Source organism: Malaclemys terrapin, chromosome 9 (assembly GCF_027887155.1).
Source record: "Malaclemys terrapin pileata isolate rMalTer1 chromosome 9, rMalTer1.hap1, whole genome shotgun sequence".
Taxonomy (NCBI): Eukaryota; Metazoa; Chordata; order Testudines; family Emydidae; genus Malaclemys; species Malaclemys terrapin.
The window spans coordinates 57,327,424-57,345,665 of record NC_071513.1 but is presented as its reverse complement, the minus strand read 5'-3'; the positions used below and the strand labels follow the sequence as shown (position 1 = coordinate 57,345,665).

General features: G+C 45.0%; 1 protein-coding gene across 6 annotated transcripts in view; it reads right to left on the bottom strand.

Annotated features, from left to right (window-relative positions):
- The window catches only part of GIGYF2 (GRB10 interacting GYF protein 2), a 150,390-nt gene extending 132,148 nt beyond the window's left edge, over positions 1–18,242 (bottom strand). For 4 of the 6 annotated variants that reach the window (XR_008446141.1, XM_054039169.1, XM_054039173.1 and 1 more), the window contains exons 1-3: positions 18,174–18,242; positions 8,986–9,061; positions 7,032–7,161 (exon numbers count right to left, since the gene is read on the bottom strand). Coding sequence is in view for 5 of the 6 variants with exons in the window: in XM_054039169.1 (XP_053895144.1) it covers positions 7,032–7,161; positions 8,986–9,026 (171 nt within the window). In the remaining variant the exon portion in view is untranslated. Of the gene's footprint in view, positions 1–7,031; positions 7,162–8,985; positions 9,062–12,472; positions 12,603–18,173 lie in introns of those variants that run through there. The other 2 variants (XM_054039170.1, XM_054039171.1) reach the window with 2 other exon arrangements.

The following is an 18,242-nucleotide window of genomic DNA, read 5'->3' as shown; positions in this document are numbered from 1 at the left end:
GAGTTGGGGGCAGGGTGGACGTACAGGTATTCATGCCCCTTGGCAGGCAAAAAGTACTTCCGTTCCACACTCTTAGAGATGGGAGGCAAGGAAGCCTGGGTTTGCCACAAGGCATCTGAAGGACGTTGAAGAGGAAGTCCGAGGATTCCTCCACCTCCTCGGCCTGAAGGTTGAGGCTCAATGCCACCCTTTTCAATAGTTCCTGGTGGGCCTTAAGAGTCCTTCTGCAGAACAGTGGGAGGAGGGGCCACAATTGCCTCATCAGGGGAGGATGAGGATGGGGGTGCGGTATTCTGTATACCCACCAGTACTGGAGGTCCCAACACTTGGTCGCCCTCTGGGTGTGGAACCAAAGATGCACGCCCCACCGACTCCTTTCTGGGAGGCTGGGATAGGGAGGCTGACTGTCTCTCCAAGGCTCCGGCCACTGAGCAAGCCCCCACCGGAGGCTGCGTCGGGGGCCATGGGGCCCATTGGTATCATGGTGCCGCCACCACTGCACCTGCTGTGGCACCGGTGGAGCAGGCTGTTCAGCCTGACTAGCCTGTCCCATCGACAGATGGCTACGAAGGGAGGCTGGGCGGAGTGGTGGAGTCAGGAACAGTGCCGACCACGAGACCGAGGTCCCGACTTGGAGGAGCGGTACCGCCAGCAGGAGCTGCTCCATGACGGCAAGGTGACAGCAATCGACACCTGGGACTGCGGGAGTGGTGCTGTGGCGTGGTCCTGGAGCGAGACGAAGAACGGGAATGGCATCGACACCCGTATCGCAACGGACTACGGTAGCCTCTCGGAGACGAGGATCTCCAGTGCCGTCTGTCCTGGTCTCGATGGGGCCCACTCCCCCCACAAGGTCTACAGTCCGTCGAGGCAGAACGGTGCCTGGAAGCCCTGCCAGTTGGAACCCAGACAGACAACCTGGTGGGGGTCAACAGGGACCAGCGCGGACTGTGCACGGGGCAGCAAAAGGCGTTGGGAACATTCCCTCAACCGCAAACGGTACCAACCAGGCGGTGGCTGCGGAGATCCAAGCGGTGGCTTGCCTCTGGAGCAGGGAGCCAATGGTGGCGGTGCCACTGGTACTGGCAGAGACATAACGTCCCAGGCCGCTTGCAGGGCCTCTGGCGTGGAGGGCAACTGGACATCCGGGGAGGCCTGCGCTGAGAGGGCTGGGCTACTCTGCTCAACCCGAGTCTGAGGCCTGGAGGCCAATGGCGATCGAGACCTGCCCAACGTGGGTCTAGTCTCTTCCCCAGTCTTGCTCTGGTGTCTCAGCGGAGACTACCTCTTTTTGGCATGCCCCACGGACGGGGAGGGGTGCCGACTGGTGGAAGGCACCGCAGGGTCGCCGCGCACCGACACAGTGGTACTTGGTGCCAACTCGGAGTGGTGCGTCAGGGTCAACACCAACTCCGTGAGAATGGCTCGGAGCCGAATGTCCCTTTCCGTCTTGGTCCGAGGCTTGAAAGATCTGCAAATCTTGCAACGATCGCTGAGGTGGGTTTCCCCCAGACAGCGTGAACTGTTCATGTGCAGATCGCTCACTGGCGTCAGCTACCTACAAGTGTGGCATGACTTAAAGCCCAGGGCACGGAGAGTTCAAGAGGAAAGCTGCAGCCAAGCTGGAGCAGAGCAGTTCCGATGCACCGTCACTGGTGGCAAGAAAGAACTGAGGGTGGGGGGAGCACGCAGAGCCCCTTATACCGCACCATAGAGATGGCACTCCAGGGGTCACTAGGGGCATTCCCTTATGGGTACTGCTAGGGAAAAAACTTCTGGCACCAGTGCACGTGGCGAGCATGCACACCTATTGTGGAATGCACATGAGCAATCACTCGAAGAAGGGTTTTTTCCTACTGAGGGAGTTATAATAGTGCTATCAACACATCCAGTGTATGAGACTTAAATCTCTCCAGAAGTCAAATGCAGCATAGCTAAAAATACCAGGATATGAACTGATCCAGGTGTAAATCTGAGACTACTTTAGGTGAGAACTTTGGGTGAGATCTGAGAGTCATGTTATCCTTATACAATAATGCATAAGAAGGCTTTGCCATCCACGCTTGAATCTCGCTCACCCTGTTAGTCAAAGGTGATAGAGAACAAGACTGCAAAGGATCAAAGGAGGGATCCATCAGTGCCAGAAAGACAATATTTAAGATTTTAGAAAAGAGAGGGGCTGCCAAGTAGAGGGAAACTATGGACCATACCTTTCACTAACTTCATAACTATGGAATGTGAAAAGATAGTGTGACCTTAAATAGAAGGGTGAGAGGCTCAAATTGCAGCTAAGTGGACTCTAACTGAGCAAATGGTGAGAACTGTTTGCTTCCAAAATAATAAATAGCCCAAAACACTAGACAGTGACATCTAGCAAATGCTGAGGAGCTTGGATAGTAGTCTCTACCACTTTAATCTACATGTTAGCCTCATAGAAGCCTTTCTGCTTTGAATCAGAGTGTCCCGCACTTCAGAAGAGCACCTTCTGTTCACAACGCTTAGCTAGCAAATGTGCATATGGTCAGATGCAGAGATGGAGGACTGGGGGCAGGATTTGGCCATGATCTTGGGAAATAACTTGACAGGTCTGGTAGAGCAATTGGAGGCTGCATCCAGAGGTGTATTGGGTCAGGAGTACAAACACTGAGGCTATTGTTAGTAAGGCTTTGTCCTGTCATTTTTCTGAAGACGCTGGGAATTCAATGTGGAAAACACAAGTTTGGTATGGCTTGGTATGTCTGAATTTTCTAGAGGATTCTGGGAGCAGGGATCTTGTCGCATCAGACAGTTGGTATGGAAATTTACTGAGAGTGCTAAAATTGCATTTGAATGGTTAACCAGAGCTCTATCTGTGTATTTTCAACTTGAAATTTTGGTCATGTCAGCCGATGGCCAGCTCACCAAGTAAAGAAAACACAGAAAACATGATTAGTGAGATTGGTACTGAATGACCCAGGTCAAAATTACCCTTTAGGATGGCACCACACTAAGAGCTCAAGTGAATTATAGATAAGGTAAACGTCAACTGATCTTTGGTCTCACTCTTGCAGTCCCTTCTAAAAAATTCATTAGAAAAACCAGGAATGGAACACCCACAGGGCATATTTCGAGGACATGTGTCTCCTTTGAGAGCAAGGGGCATAAATGTTCAGAATATCATATAGTTCTTAGCTCCTCTATTAACATCTGAAGAGGTCCATGATGCTGTAAGACAGAGGGTCCCAGGGTAATCAATCCCTTGCTACGAGAGACTTTTCTAAGACTTTTGAACCAGAGGGCCTCGGGGTAACCAAGACCCTGCTTCGGGGGACATTTAACAGACCAAGTACTTGAGAAGAAAAGACGACTCCATCTAGGACTGGTAGCTATATTTGCTTGGTTTGCCAATCAGGATACTGTGTAGGGCCAACATAGTTACTGAGGGTATATGCTTGGGGAATTGAAGCTTATTAGGAAGCTGTATTATATAACCTTTTACTGCTTGTGTAATTCTCTCTCAAACTGCTGTGCACTGAGCAAATTGAATCTGAATTTTCACAGGTACTGGTAACAATCTGCCCAGGTGTGGGCCATTAAAGATCCATTTCAACATCTCTCATCTACAGAATTGTAAACATGTGTGGGAGGCACCCTCCTCTTCAGCATAACATTTGACACTTTGTTAAAATTAAGTCGAAGAATGAGGGTCCCCATTAGAGGAAGATTTGCTGGAGGACAGAATCCTTGAGAGCCCATTCTTGATTGTTGGAGTACTTCCTGTAAGGATAATCTGGTAAATACAGCTTTGGAAGTAATCTAATGTGGTATGCATGGCTTCCATAAATGTATTGTCTCCTGACAGAAGAGATTATCTCACTCTCCATTCTCTGCTGACATAGTGTGCATTGCTGTAGTATCGTCTTTCAGAGTTTGAATCACGGCTCCATGGAGGAGGATCTGGAAAGCTTTACATGCTAAATGTATGGCTTTCAGCTTCAGCATGCTTATATGGATATGAGATTCTTTTGGGGACCAAAGGTAGGGTGTGGAGCTCACATGGATGCTTCCCAGAAAACCTATTACCCCATTCAAGGTAGAGAGGCGTGAAGCATAAAGTATGCCCTGGCAGATTTCTTATGGATCCTTATAGGAGACTAGAAAGGACAGCAATTCTGGAGGGACTGAAACCTGTAAGTCTATGCAGTATCTGCTGGGCTGATAAAACAGACTTCATTCATCCCTATAGGGGAAAAAGTGACCATTTGAATGCATTGTCATTAAAGCGCAAGCTGCCATGTGACCTAATAAGCTGAGGCAGTCTCACACTGAAGCCTGGGGATGACTCTTTAATTCTGAGATGATGTCCACAATGGCACAGAATTTCTTCAGGCTCTTGCTGTTTTAGAGTTCATAGGAGTGGTCCTGAACTCAAATTGTCTGAGTCGGAATAAAAGTGGATTTCTCATGGTTTGCACTGAGTCTCACTGGAGGTAAAGAGCTTGAGGACTATTCTTATTGAACGAGGTACCTTCTGAAGAGATTTGCCTTCAAATCAACCATTCTTAAGGGTATGGATAGGTGAGCTGCTGGGCACTTGCTAAACTTTTTTGTTGCCATGGAAAGTCTTACAGGCAGATCTCTGTGCAGATAAGTGTGAGCTACACACTAGGAAACAAGGTATTAACTGCCTACTGGATGGACAGACACAGAAATATGCATACTGGAAGTCAAGAGCTGCAAACTAAAGATCTGCAGAAGGTTTTAGATCTACGGACGATCCACAGAAGATATTATGGGTGCCTAGAGTGACTGTCATTCATTCAACAAGTAAAAAAGGCAGCTGCCAAACAGGAGGGGAGGCAGTGCAGGAATACATCCTGTCAGATCAGCCCAGGGTTCTTGACCATGATGTTTAACTTGCTGCCTGGATCCAGATGCAACCTGAATGGTAGCTGAAAAGAAGGCTGAATTGCTTCTTCACTGGAAGAAGGGGGTTTCTTTCTGGGAGGCTCAGCAGATTTCTGCTGGTAATATGAGCATTCTCTTAGAGGAGGAGAGAGGATAATCCTCAAAGCTGGAGGATAAAGGCTCAGGGAGCAAAGAATTGTCCTGGAATTCTTCAAAGAATGTAGCACTTCATCCATGTTAGAATTAAGTCAGACCCTTCAAATGGCACCTCCTCAATGGTGACCCTAGTTCTTTAAGTACATCTGATGATTTCAGCCATTAAGATTCAATATGGTAATTGAAGTAGACATAGTTCTCACATCTAGAGCTGCCTGCGACGTCTTGGCAGTCAGTAAGAATGGACCTCAGCTCCTCCACAGAATCCTGAGGTAGTTTATCTACAAAATGGGAGATCTTATCCTACTAGAGGTAGACATACATCACTGTCAAAAGTTAATAAATTTACTATAAGAACCTGAAGGTTGACTGAAGAGTAAACTTTTCTCCCAAAAAGGTCTTGTTTCTTTAGGTCCCTCTCCTTAGGAGTCATCTTAGCAAGTCCTGGTTTTATTTTCTCCTGCACTGCAGCGACCTCTAGTGAACTGGGGCAGGGTGAACATAAAAATACTGGAGGGACCTAGCAAGGACACACTGATCCTTTCAGAAGTTGCAGGGCTGGAGGCCAGTGATTTCCTTAAGTCCTTGGCAGGTTTGAAAATAACTTCATATGTGGTATGGCTAACCTGCCTGATATTGTGGGATGTAACATGTTAAATCATTTATTGACTTCCTTGGGCCACTCCCAATATCCAAGGTATCTGCTATATGATTTAACAGGTCTTGAAAAGCCTTAAAGTTATCAATAGCAGATGGTAAATTAGGCTTAACATCTGCATCTGGGAAGGTGTATGGGATGACTACTGGTACTGTAGGAGCCATTCTTCTTCCCGATCCTCCCCATTTTTGGCCACATGCTTCACAACATGAGGACTTACAGTGCTCCAGAAGGCCTTGTAGAAAGAGACCTGTGATGAGACAAAGGAACTTTCAATGACTGAGGTCTTGGAAGTAGAGTTTTAGGGTTCCAAAGTGACCAGTAAGGCCAGGTTTGCAGGACATCAGGTATGGTATATGGCACTAAGGTGGAGATACCCATAGGGTCTGGATTCTGTCCAATCCATGCCTCTTTTGGTGTCAATGAGAAGAGTGCCCTCTAGACTTCCTTTTGGACTTCTATTCATAGACACTGGAGATTAGGGGACAAATCTAGGAGAAGGCTCCCTATTATGATCTGACAAAGAAAAGACAGGAATACACTTCCTCATACAGTGCAGCCAACCTCAGGTGTTGATAGAGGCTGAGGAGACCAGGATATACGTCTATAAATCAGAAAGAGGGGCTCCAGAGGAGCTTGGTGGATAACAATTTTATTAGTATGAACGTCTTTGGTTCTGATACTGACAGAAGCCGGTTACTGCCACTGGACTGAATAACGGATACTGGCATAATGACAAGGTTTTTAGGAGCTGGAAAGGACAGTACCAAGCGAGGCAGAATCAAGGGTATCAGTACCAAAGGAGGTGTCATTGAAAGCATCAATGCCAAAGTGGAATGATCAGTGACCAGAGTAGGTGCAGGATTTAATTTCTTGCCAACAGGCCAAGGCAGATAGCTACTGTAACTACACTACAAAAACTCTAAACCTTAACTAAAAGAGCAGAGCTGCAGGATAGCAAATGGGCACTGCTAAGTTCCAATCTGCTGCCAGGAGTGGTAAGAACTAAGGGCAGTTGGGTCTGCTCCACCCTTTATGTCCTCAGGTGGGAGGAGGGGACACTAGGATATGCAGGTTGCAGGCATGCCCCCATGAACACTTCTGGCCAAAGTATTCCAATCTCATATGCATGGTGCACATGTGCACCTAGAGAGAAAACCACATGCACATATACGAACAACCTGCACTTTTGTTCTCCGCTAAGGAATATGCATAAAAAAACCACACACACACACACACATTGTACAGAGAGACCTCTTTCCATAATTACAAGATTGTGGGATTACAGACGAGCCTTCTTCCTACCCTCCCCCTCCCACCCCCCACACACCTTATTATCCTTTAGGAAAAGTGCTAACATTTCTTCTCTCCCATAGCGATAATCTGCTAGTTTGTACTTTGGCAAAGCAGGAGAAAGGGGAGGCGAAGTCACGCTCCCGCCACTGGACAGAGCTCGCAGCCTAGAACAAAGCAGAGGAGGAACAAAATTAAACTGGACAGAATCTATACCTGTGCTATCATATCACTGCACCAGACATGAAATAGAGTTTGAGATGGATAAAATAAATCCAACAATTGGAACAGACTGGCTTCACAGATACCCTATAGCAGTAGAGGAAAAAATCCCAGGACTAGGTTTTTTTTGTTTGTTTTTGTTTTTGTTTTTTAAAAGAAACCCTGCTTACCACACAATGGCACCAGCATAACAACAACACTCTGCTGATGTATAATTAAATTTCTCCCTACAAGCACATCAGGAAACACTATCCACCAAAGCATTAGAAGATGGCATGGTCTCACAATTACTTTTCTACACCCCCTGGATTACCTTTCTTGGAAGCCCTACTTTACCTCTTAGTCTAAAACGATACCAAAATAAACAATTTTAAGCTTTATAAAATGTCCTGCAAACATTAGACAATTTTAGTATTTTAAACACATTTTTAGATTACTGCTTTCAAACATGTCTGCAAATTGTGTCTGCTCCCTAAGTCAGAAGAACTATCTTTAGGTGTGCAAGAGCTGTACATTTCTTGGAACCTCTTCTAAGATCACAAACAAGAATAATTAGTATGATGATTTTCCTGATGTGGACACCACCCCACAAAGAGGTGGGACTGAGACAATGAACTCCATTAAAAAGACATCCAGTCTTCATTTAAGACTTCAAGTGATGGAGGGATAATCTGCCACATCCCTTCGTAAACTGTTTCAATGTTTAATTACCCTCACCATTAATAATTTGTGCCTTACTTTTCTAGCTTTGGCTTCCTACCACTGTGGCTCTAGTTATGACTGGACTGCTAGATTAAACAACCATGTAGTATATTTTCTCCCTGTATAGGTACACTCAGTGATCAAGTCAACCTCCTTTTCAGTTAACTGAATAGATCAAGATTAAGCTTAAGTCTCTCATTATAAGACATTTTCCAGACAAATCATCCTGTAGTTCTTTCCTGAACCCTCTCCAATTGTTGTACATCCTCTTTAAATATGGCCCCTCCCCCCAATAATTTATCCATCCAAGGATCATGCTAGCTCTTTTGAAGCAACATCAATTGATATCTTTGTGCACAGTCTCAGCAGAGAGGTCAAGACTGAATAAGCAAGAGGGGCAAATACTGAACTACCATCACACCTCTAGAACAGTCTTTATCAGGGGAAGGACCAAGCACATTGGATGGGTATTGTAATAAGACTCTCAAACAATCACTGCAGGATGATGTAACATTCCAACAATGCATGCATGGAAGCCCACTCTTAACATGGGTATTTTTTCTTATGAATAAATACTGTGAATGTGGTGGGAGGGAAAAGGGGTACAAATTTCTCAGACACACTCCACCTTACAAGTTTTTATTTTCAAAACTGAAAACAGAAGGCTTATGTATCTGTAGAAAAAGTCCATCATGGGTAGTGTAAGTACTAGTTTCCTCACCAATATGCCTCATATACAAGGATCAACCATCTCAAGCATCAAGATAGTTCTTCACCTTTCTTGTTCATTCCTTGGACATTCTGGAGCGTCTGATGTGTATGTGTTAGTTATTACAATGACATGAAACCTCCAATTCCTTTCACACAGCGCACTAAGCAGTCATATGATGATTACATTTAGTCACTATAGACCAGAACTAGATTTGAGTAAGTAATTAACACACATTGTATCCAATTCAGTTTTATAATCCATTCAGCCTCTCCCTCCTCCCAAATATACATGTCCATAAAGCCTTCCTAGTTTTCAGAACAAGGTCCCAAACTCTGACAAAACAGAAAAGACTCACCATTCAGGCCCAAAGTTAAGTGTCTGAGTTTCTGCTGCCATTTTCTTCTTTTCTACTCTTCTTTAAAAGTGTTAACCTAAAAATAAATAAATAAATCAATCAATCACACACAACACACCACACCACAAAACACAAATGAAGAATATCATGAAGACAAGGGAGTAATTTTTTTTCTTCATAAGGTTAATGTCTCCCCAATACACAAAAGCAGACTGCAGTGGACATCCCAGCAATAAAAAATGCTAAAAGAGGTAACTGATTAAGTGGGTTCCACTAGTGAATCTAAGCTCTATAATGCAATTCAATCTGAGATACAATTATTTTAGATAATAGGATATTTGGTCCCAGACCACTTGCAGCACCCCTAATTTGATCACGGGCAGAGGAAGAAACAAGGCAATTTGTACAGTTTCTTTTGAGATCAATCAGCAATAAAAGACACCTGAACACACCAGCAAATACCTACTTAGGAAACACTACTGCTTTCCTTCGCAGAAGAAAAAGTTTGATTAATGAAGTCACAGCTATACAATTCATAAGTTACAATAAACTGCAGAGCTTGAAAAATCCAGTTACTTATCCATGGCAAATAGCAAGATTTCCTGGGCAAGTGCCAGGATATTTCATTTAAAATTTTCTATTACTTACAATTGAGAAAAAAAAAAAAAAAAAAGGAGATTATGTACCACTAATTGATGGTTGCGCAAGACGTGTGGTCCCCGTCTGAGGGTTTACACATGCATGCCATGTGTTCCAGGAGCAGAAAATCATAGTGTCTTTTGGTCCGCACATATGCCCTTGCTTCATCTCATGGGTTCATCTGAGGTGATAAAGGGCAGGGCGGATAGACCTCATCTCCAATTCCTTCTCCATCGCAAACTGAACAGATCCACAGAAGAGGAGGAGGATGGGAACTGAAATACAGATAGGGACCACACATCTCAAAGAACCTCCAGTTACAGATAAGTAATGTTCTCCTCTTCTCTGAGTGATGGTTCCTACTTTATTCCATTGAGGGTGATTAACAAGCAGTACCTAATTCGGAAGAAGGTGCAAGGATGAGGATAGAATGGTTGTGTGGAGAACAGCCACACCGAATGAGGTATCCATTGCAGAGTTCTGCACCAAGGCGTAATGTGCAGTGAAGGTATGTACTGAACTCCACGTGGCCGCCCTACACGTGTCTTGAAGTGGTTCATCATGGAGGGTGACTATAGTTCACGCCTGGGCTCACGTGCAATAGGCTCTACCCCAAGGGGTGGAGACTGCCCAAACAACTGACAGATTGTAATGCACCCAAACATCCACTTGGAGATTCTTTGTGTGGAGACTGCTTGCCCCTTAACTCTCTCAGCTATTGTGATAAACAATCTAGGAGACCTCCTGATAGGTCTTCTCCTCTGCAGGTAGAAGGCCAACGTCTGGCAGGAGTCAAGGGACCAAAGTCATTGTTCCTCTGCCAACGTGAGAGGCTTTGGAAAGAAAGCAAGTAAAGTGTATGGGTTGGTTGAGATTAAACTGGTCTATGAGCTTTGGTAGAAACTTGGGATGTAGCCACAGAGAGACTGTGTCCTTATGGAAAGTGGTGAAAGGGGGGGGGTCTGCCATCATGACCCCAAGTTCACCTACCCTTTTCGTTGAAGTGATAGCCACAAGGAAGGTGACTTTCATGGAAAAGAGGGACATAGAGCATGAAGCCAGCAGTTCAAAGGGCTGTTTCATTAGTGCCACAAGAATGAAGCTGAGGTCCCACTGGGTAGGAAAGTTCTGAGGAGACCTTTCCAAAACCTAGTCGTCAATGGATGTGTAAATACAGAGTGTCCTTCCACAGGGGGATGGAAGGCACTGACTACCACTATGTAGACCTTGAGAAAGTTGAGGGTGAGCCCTGACATCTTCAAGAACAGGAGGTAATCCAAAAGAAAAGGCATCTCCACTTCCTCTGGGGAAAGCCCTTTCTGTTGGGTCCAGGAGGCAAAGCGTTTCCACTTGACCCAGTAAGAACACCTAGAGGACTCTTTCCTGCTGCTCAAGAGGATGTCTTGCACTTCAGATAAACATTCCCACTCTAGAGAAGATGCCCATCCAAATACCATACACTGAGGTGAAGCATCTACAGATTGGGATGTCTGTGCTATTGTGTTTGCAGCTTGGGGGAAGTGGGGATGGGAAGTGGGGGACAGGCTAACATGCAGAGTAAGTTGAGAAACCAGAACTGTCTTGGCCAGAATGGGGCACCCAGAATGACTGTGGCTCACTCCTGCCTGATCTTGTGGACTACTTGTGGCAGGAGTGGTAGAAGGGGAAGGCATAGTTGCTCTGGTTCAACCAGCAAAGTATGAGAGCATCGCCTTGGGAGTGGATACCGATATCCTCTAGAGCAGTGGTTTTCAAAGTTCGGGTTGTGGAATGCAAGGCACTGGGTCACCTTGCTCAGCACCCAAGAGTAAAACTATTAGCAAAACTAGTAGCCCCCACCCGGAAGCAGCCAGCAGCAGGTCCGGCTCCTAGACGCGGGGGGGGGGGGGGGGGGCCATGGGGCTCCATGTGCTGCCCCCAGTGCTGCGAGCACTGGCTCCACACTCCCATTGGCCGGTTCCCAGCCAATGGGAGCTGGGGGTGATGGTGCCTGTGGGCAAGAGCCGCGCATCTTCACCTAGGAGCCGGACCTGCTGCTGGCCACTTCTGGGGCACAGTGCAGTCCGCGGTGCCAGGACAAGCAGGAAGCCTGCCTCTGCACCCTAGCTATGCCACTGACCAGGAGCTGCCAGAGGTAAGCCCGCACCCCTGCCCCAGCCCTGAGCCCTCCCCCAAACCTGGAGTCCCTTCCTGCACCCCAACCCCCTCATCCCCATCCCCACCCCAGACCCTGCACCCCCTCCCACATCCCAACCCCCTGCCCCAGCCCAGAGCCCCCTCCCACACCCTGAACCCCTCATTCCCATCCCCACCACGCAGTCCTCACTCCCGCACCCTAACCCTCTGCCCCAGCTCTGTTGGGCTGCAGGCAACAACAATTTTCTTCAACTGGGTTGCCAGAAAAAAAAGGTTTGAAAACCACTGCTCTAGAGCAGTATGTGCTGCATTTGTTGCTGGAGTGGAAGACAGAGGGGTCTCTGGTTGGAGCCCCCCATGGGTTCAAAATGTCGCTTACTACAGTGCTGTGGAGTTCCCACTTGTGATTGACCACTAATTTTCTGCTGAGAGAGTCTGCAATCACATTCTGAGTATCCAGAAGATCGGCTGCCAACAACAGGATCTTGTGGGCAATGTACCAATCCCATAGATTGGCCGCCTCAGCACACACAGCAGTCAACCTAGTGTCCCTTTGGTTTTGGATGTAATAAATGGTGGTGGTGTTGTCCGACACGATGAGAACATGATGGGAGCCAACAGATGGAAGAAATGCTTGACACATTCTCCATACTGTCCGGAGTTCCAGAATATTGATGTGCATCTGGATTCCCGAGGGGTCCATGTCACTTACATCATGCGCTCTCCCATGTGCGCTCCCCATTCTGCAAGGGATGTGTCTGAATGATCGCCTGTCCGTGGAGGATGGGAGGAAGGGGATACCTACACAGACCTGTTGCAGATCTGTCCACCACTGGAGGAAAGAGCACCTGGGGGGGTGGGGGTGAGAAAGACAGTCAGCATAAGGTCCATAGCATGCCGTGGGGGGTGAGTAAACACTCTGGAGCCACATCTGTAGGCAGAGAAGGTGAAGGTGAGCAAAGGCAACGATGTACACGCAGGCTGCCATTTGGCCAAGAATGGATAAGCACATTTTATGTTCAGAGGCCAGCTCCCACCGACCTTACAGTTGGGAGTATTCTGCACATCAGACAAGTGTCTCAAGCTGGTTATCCAGAAAATCAGCATTACACAGTGGTCACCTGTGGAAATTTTGGTTTATGTGACCTGCGCAACATCACATAGGAACTCTGTGGCACAGAAAGGGATAAAATCCAATTCTCCAAGACAGCATTCAAATGCCTTAACGAGAAGACCATTCTTCTACTTCCCACAGTTAATGTAATTTCCTGAGTTTTTTAAAACTTAAATTGAAAAAACAAAAGTGGCATATGGGTCATCATCTTCAGATCCACAGCCCATTCTTCTCCCTCTTGAATCAAGGGAGTATCTGGAAGCAGGAGAAGGCTGCTTCTATTTTCTATGTGGACATGCCCTAGAGGGGAGTACTGAATTCCTTGCTCCATCATCACAGACTTCCTGTGTAAGCTTGAGCAAGTCACAGCCTTTGTGTCTCAGTTCACCATGTGTAAAATTGGGATAATGGTACTTTCTGTGTCTCCTAGAGGTGTTGTAAGCATAATTCCAATAAAAGACAGATTCTCAGATGCTACAGTCATGGGGGCAATATAACTATCTAAGATAGCCAGACTTCTGCAATGCTGCTCTCACATCATAAGCAGCTAAGTCAAACATTAAGGCGGATTTCTGCAAATAAGTACTTTAAATAATTTAAACTGTATTTAAAATTATTTTAAAATAAGGCAGTTTCTTTTAAAAAACATCCGTAATTTAAGTGTTTTTACCACTTGCTTTCAAACTCTCCAAAAACCCCTTAGATGTACTTGAGTGAAGTAATATAAAAATACTTTGTGCAAAAGTGTAAGCAATATGAACATAGGATTTATAATGGCTCCCTACTTATCACCATAACGAAGGAGTTACTGCTAAGTGGCTTCCATGTTCAGGAAATTTTTAGCTAACTGTAATTCAAAAACAGCTTGACAAAGTTTCTTCATATTTTGAGAAAGACAGCTGGATATCATTCTGTAATAAACCCATTGCTGCAAACTAAATTACTAACAAAGACACCCAAATTTGTAAAGCTGGGATTGAGACCCTGATCCTTTATCTTCACACCCTGCCACTACCACTGGAATTAAAAGTGAGTTACAGAAAAGTAGTATAGCAGGACCCTATGTTCTTTTTAATATGCAGCCAACCACAAGAGGGCACACTGTTCACATATATATCACCACTAAATCTTCTTGGTTACAACCTATTTCCTTTAAGTATAGCCTAAAAGCAAACTTTAAAATCCTTGTTTAAGCTTTTTGTCCCCTGATTGTTTTACATTTAAGATTCATGTATCATTTATCCCAATATTTCCTCGAACAGGAGTACTGGAAAGCTAGTATCATCATGCCATCACAAAAGCCAAGGAATAGAATCCTGAACTGAGATGAAAATTAATTTTTAAATCAGACTGTTTAAAAACCATGGGACTGTTTGTTAACAGCTATTTAACTCTACTTGAAGGAAAAGTTTAGAGACCAGATCTTTTTGAAACATTTCAATTGGGGGGGGGGGGGGGGGGGGAGGACGACGACACTCCTGTATCAGTTATTTGGACTTCCAAAGAGAACTCCAGCAAAAGAAAGGAAAATAACACCAGCAAAAGAAAGGAAAATAACATTTAGTATTTTTGACATTTCAAATGTTAAACAAGCAGAAAATCTAAGGAGAATTTCAGGCCTCAACACATTAAAGAAGAAAAATAAGAAATAAAATATTGCATCAGGGGTCTCCAGGTTGTCAGAAGAATTCTTCCACTGACCTAGCTACTGCCTCTTGATACGATGGGTTTCAGAGCAGCAGCCGTGTTAGTCTGTATCCACAAAAAGAACAGGAGTACTTGTGGCACCTTAGAGACTAACAAATTTATTTGAGCATAAGCTTTCGTGGGCTAGAGCCCACTTCTTTGGATGCATAAAATGGAACATATATTGAGGAGATTTTTTATATATTTATATATATATACACATACACATACACACACACATACACACACACACACACACACACACATTGAGCCATTACAAACATTGAATCTATCACCCCATGTAAGTATTCTCACACTTCTTATCAAACTGTCTGTACTGGGCTATCTTGATTATCACGTCAAAAGTTTTTTCTCTTACTTAATTGGCCTCTCAGAGTTGGTAAGACAACTCCCACCTTTTCATGCTCTCTGTATATATATGTATATATATCCTCAATACATGTTCCATTCTATGCATCCGAAGAAGTGGGCTGTAGCCCACAAAAGCTTATGCTCAAATAAATTTGTTAGTCTTTAGGGTGCCACAAGTACTCCTATTCTTTTTGATATGATGGATCTACTACAGCAACAGAGAAATATCCCTTTTGTTGCTGTAATAAGATGATCTGTAGCAGCGCTTGTAGTGTAGACGTACCTTAAGTTAGTCAAACTGCTTTTTCCTTGTGTTCTAGTACACTGCAAATATCATTGGCAGAGCTTAGACTAGCAAAAAGTCCATCCAGGCAACACCCCAGATCAACATGGATAATGTGCATGTGGGTTACCCGTCATCTTTCAATACTACAGTTCATCCCAAATGGAAAACTTCATTTGCCTCTTTAAAGTATTCATAAATCTGAAAAGCATTATTCAACCTGATTTGTTTTAATTTTTAACTTTAAAAAATTTCAGTTCCTGACAGAGCACCTTTTAGATATTAAGTCTTTGGAAGGAGCGGCATTGTTTTGCTTTAAAATATCCTTTAAAAATGCGTGTACACAGATTTTTCTATTCCCCAGTTGGCATCTGAGACTTTTCAGAAAGCAAAATAATTGATTATACAGGGGGAAATAGTGAAATTGACTATACATAAAGTAAAAATGGAAAAAAACAGCTCTACACCACCTTTTTGGTTATAGTAGTATTTACTTTTAACTATGACCAATACAAGGTTTTCATAGAAAAGGCTGATTTTTCAAGCCATTTTTCCTTTATATTTATTGTACATTTTAGAGAGAAAAGGAATCTTTTTATCATACTTTTAGCCCCTTTGCTGGGCACCATTTTATTGGTGAAAAGAAGGGATGTTCAAGGTATTTGAGAAATTATTTTACTGATGCGTTACACAGGTCTCTTGATGCATTTTCAAATGATGAGTAATAAACCAAGATGCAATATAAATATTCTATATTTTAATTATCTATATTAGCTGAAAACAGAGACACTGGAAAACAGTTCAAAAAAGGCTCTGCAGCAAACCTGGTGACAGAGGATGTAATCTTTGTGCAAGCATATCCACATGCCCAGATGACATGGGACCCCTGTCCAACTCCTGAAATCACTAACAAATATTTTACAACTTTGTCAGAGAACTGAAAAGATACATTAAGTCTTCAGACAGCAGTGGAGTCAACAAGCTGTCAAGTCTTGCTATGACTGCTATAAATTTTCACTGTAACATATCACTTCAGTTGATGGTACCCCTATTTCTGACCTATTGAATACAGTTAACCAGGAAGCAGAATCTTGCATTTTGTCCAGGCTCAATGAAGAATCCATTCTGTGACACAAGAAATCTGACACCAATTACCTCACTGGGTCAGTGTCTCTATGCTACCTTTTTTTTTTTTTTCTTTTAAATATAAAGTTCTCCCACTGTTGCACCTCCATGGATTCTCCTGCTCATACTGACAGGGCACAGGCTTATTTCCACATTATTGGCTAAGGGCAGGTCTATACTACGGGGCCAAGTCAATCTAAGTTACCCAACTCCAGCTACATGAATAACGTAGCTGGAGTCGACATACTTTAGGTCAACTTATTGTCGTGTCTACACCATACTGGGTCAACAGGAGAAACTCTTCCATCACCTTATCTTATGCTTCTCGTTCTGGTGCAGTACCAGAGTCAAGGGGAGAGCGACCCCAGTGGATCGATCACCACAGCGTCGATCTATGGTAAGCGGAGACAAGCCCTAACTCTGAGCTAGACAAAGTCTAGGCAAATTATTGACCACCAATGCCTTTTCTATACTAATGCTCCTACCAGCCCTACTACCAATAATCCACTGGGGGTCGCTCTCCCCTCTCCCCTATTCTTGTAGCTGGAGTTGGGTAACTTAGGTTGACTCCTATAACAACTGCTTTTGTGTCAAAGAGAGCCAGATTATCATAATGTCCAACTATTACATATTCTACTCAAAGACATGTTTATCTTTAATAAAAAGTTAGAAGGCAATAAATACAAGTAGAATAGTGGAAAAGGCAACACTTCTCAAAAAAATGGCACAAGCTAGCTCCTGAAGCAAGAAAGCAAAGGGTGATGAGCTGAAAATGATTAAATTAAAAAAAAAATCAACAAAAGCAGAATTCAGATATAAAATTTAGAGAACAAAATACAGACAGCAAAAATAATGGCAAAAGTAACAACAAAAAAACAAGGCCAACGTGTTGAAGTAATGGACACAGGAGAATGTCGGGGGGGGGGGGGAGGGATTACTCCAACTATGTCAATCTGCATTGATCCCCTTGACCTCAAACTTGTCTTGATTTAAACTGCAGTTATACATGCTTGAAAGTGCTGCGAGTGTTTTGTTGACATTGAGACTACCTGTTTTGGATTAATACCAAACATACATGACCCTGATCAATGGGCTCTTCAGCCTGCCAAGGCCTCCATGGTCACACGCTGCTGATTATTCCCTTTAACACCCAGCTCACTGAGGGGAAGGCCTCAGTCCTGAACCAGCTCTTCTCTCCTAGTGTCTGCGATATGACAAGGCCAGACATGCTCAGGGGAGTGTGGTTTCAATGCGAACGGAACCTGCCCACGGCTCGCTCAGGACACGGGACGGTCCCGTTGGGGTGGGAGAGGAGAGTTCACAGGAGTTAGGATAAAAAAGAAATTAGCAGGAACCGCAGATGGCTCGGGAGAATCCGAGAAATCCCGCAGCTGTCTGACAAGCTCCGGTCCAGCAGCACTCACCCAACCCACGGCAGGACCCGCTGCCAAGGGGCCATTTGGACGAAGCCCCCACCCCTCAGAGCCACCAGGGGGTGGGAACAGGACAGGGTAAGGCCGCCAGAGTGTCCTCGGAAGCCAAGGGAGAAAAGACCAAAAGCAGAGGCTCCGGGAAAGGCCTATATCCCATAAGCCAACTCCAAACAACCTCGGCTCCTCATAGGCCGCGAGCGTCCCTAGCTTCCGTATCCCAAGCCCCCGGCCTTTCCCTGGGCAGTAACTGTAGGCGAGGCCGGTGCTTCCAAAGCGGCCTATACACGTTCCCGCAGCAGGGCCGCGTGTACGGGACGAACACGTCCCGGGCGGGAAGGAGAAAGGCTCAGACACCACCCAGCGCCCAGGGGAGCCGGCCAGAGCCAGCGGGGTTAATTACCTGCGATCCCGGACGGAGACTCTCTCACAGCCGAAGCAATTCCTCAGTCCTAACACCACAAGATGGCGG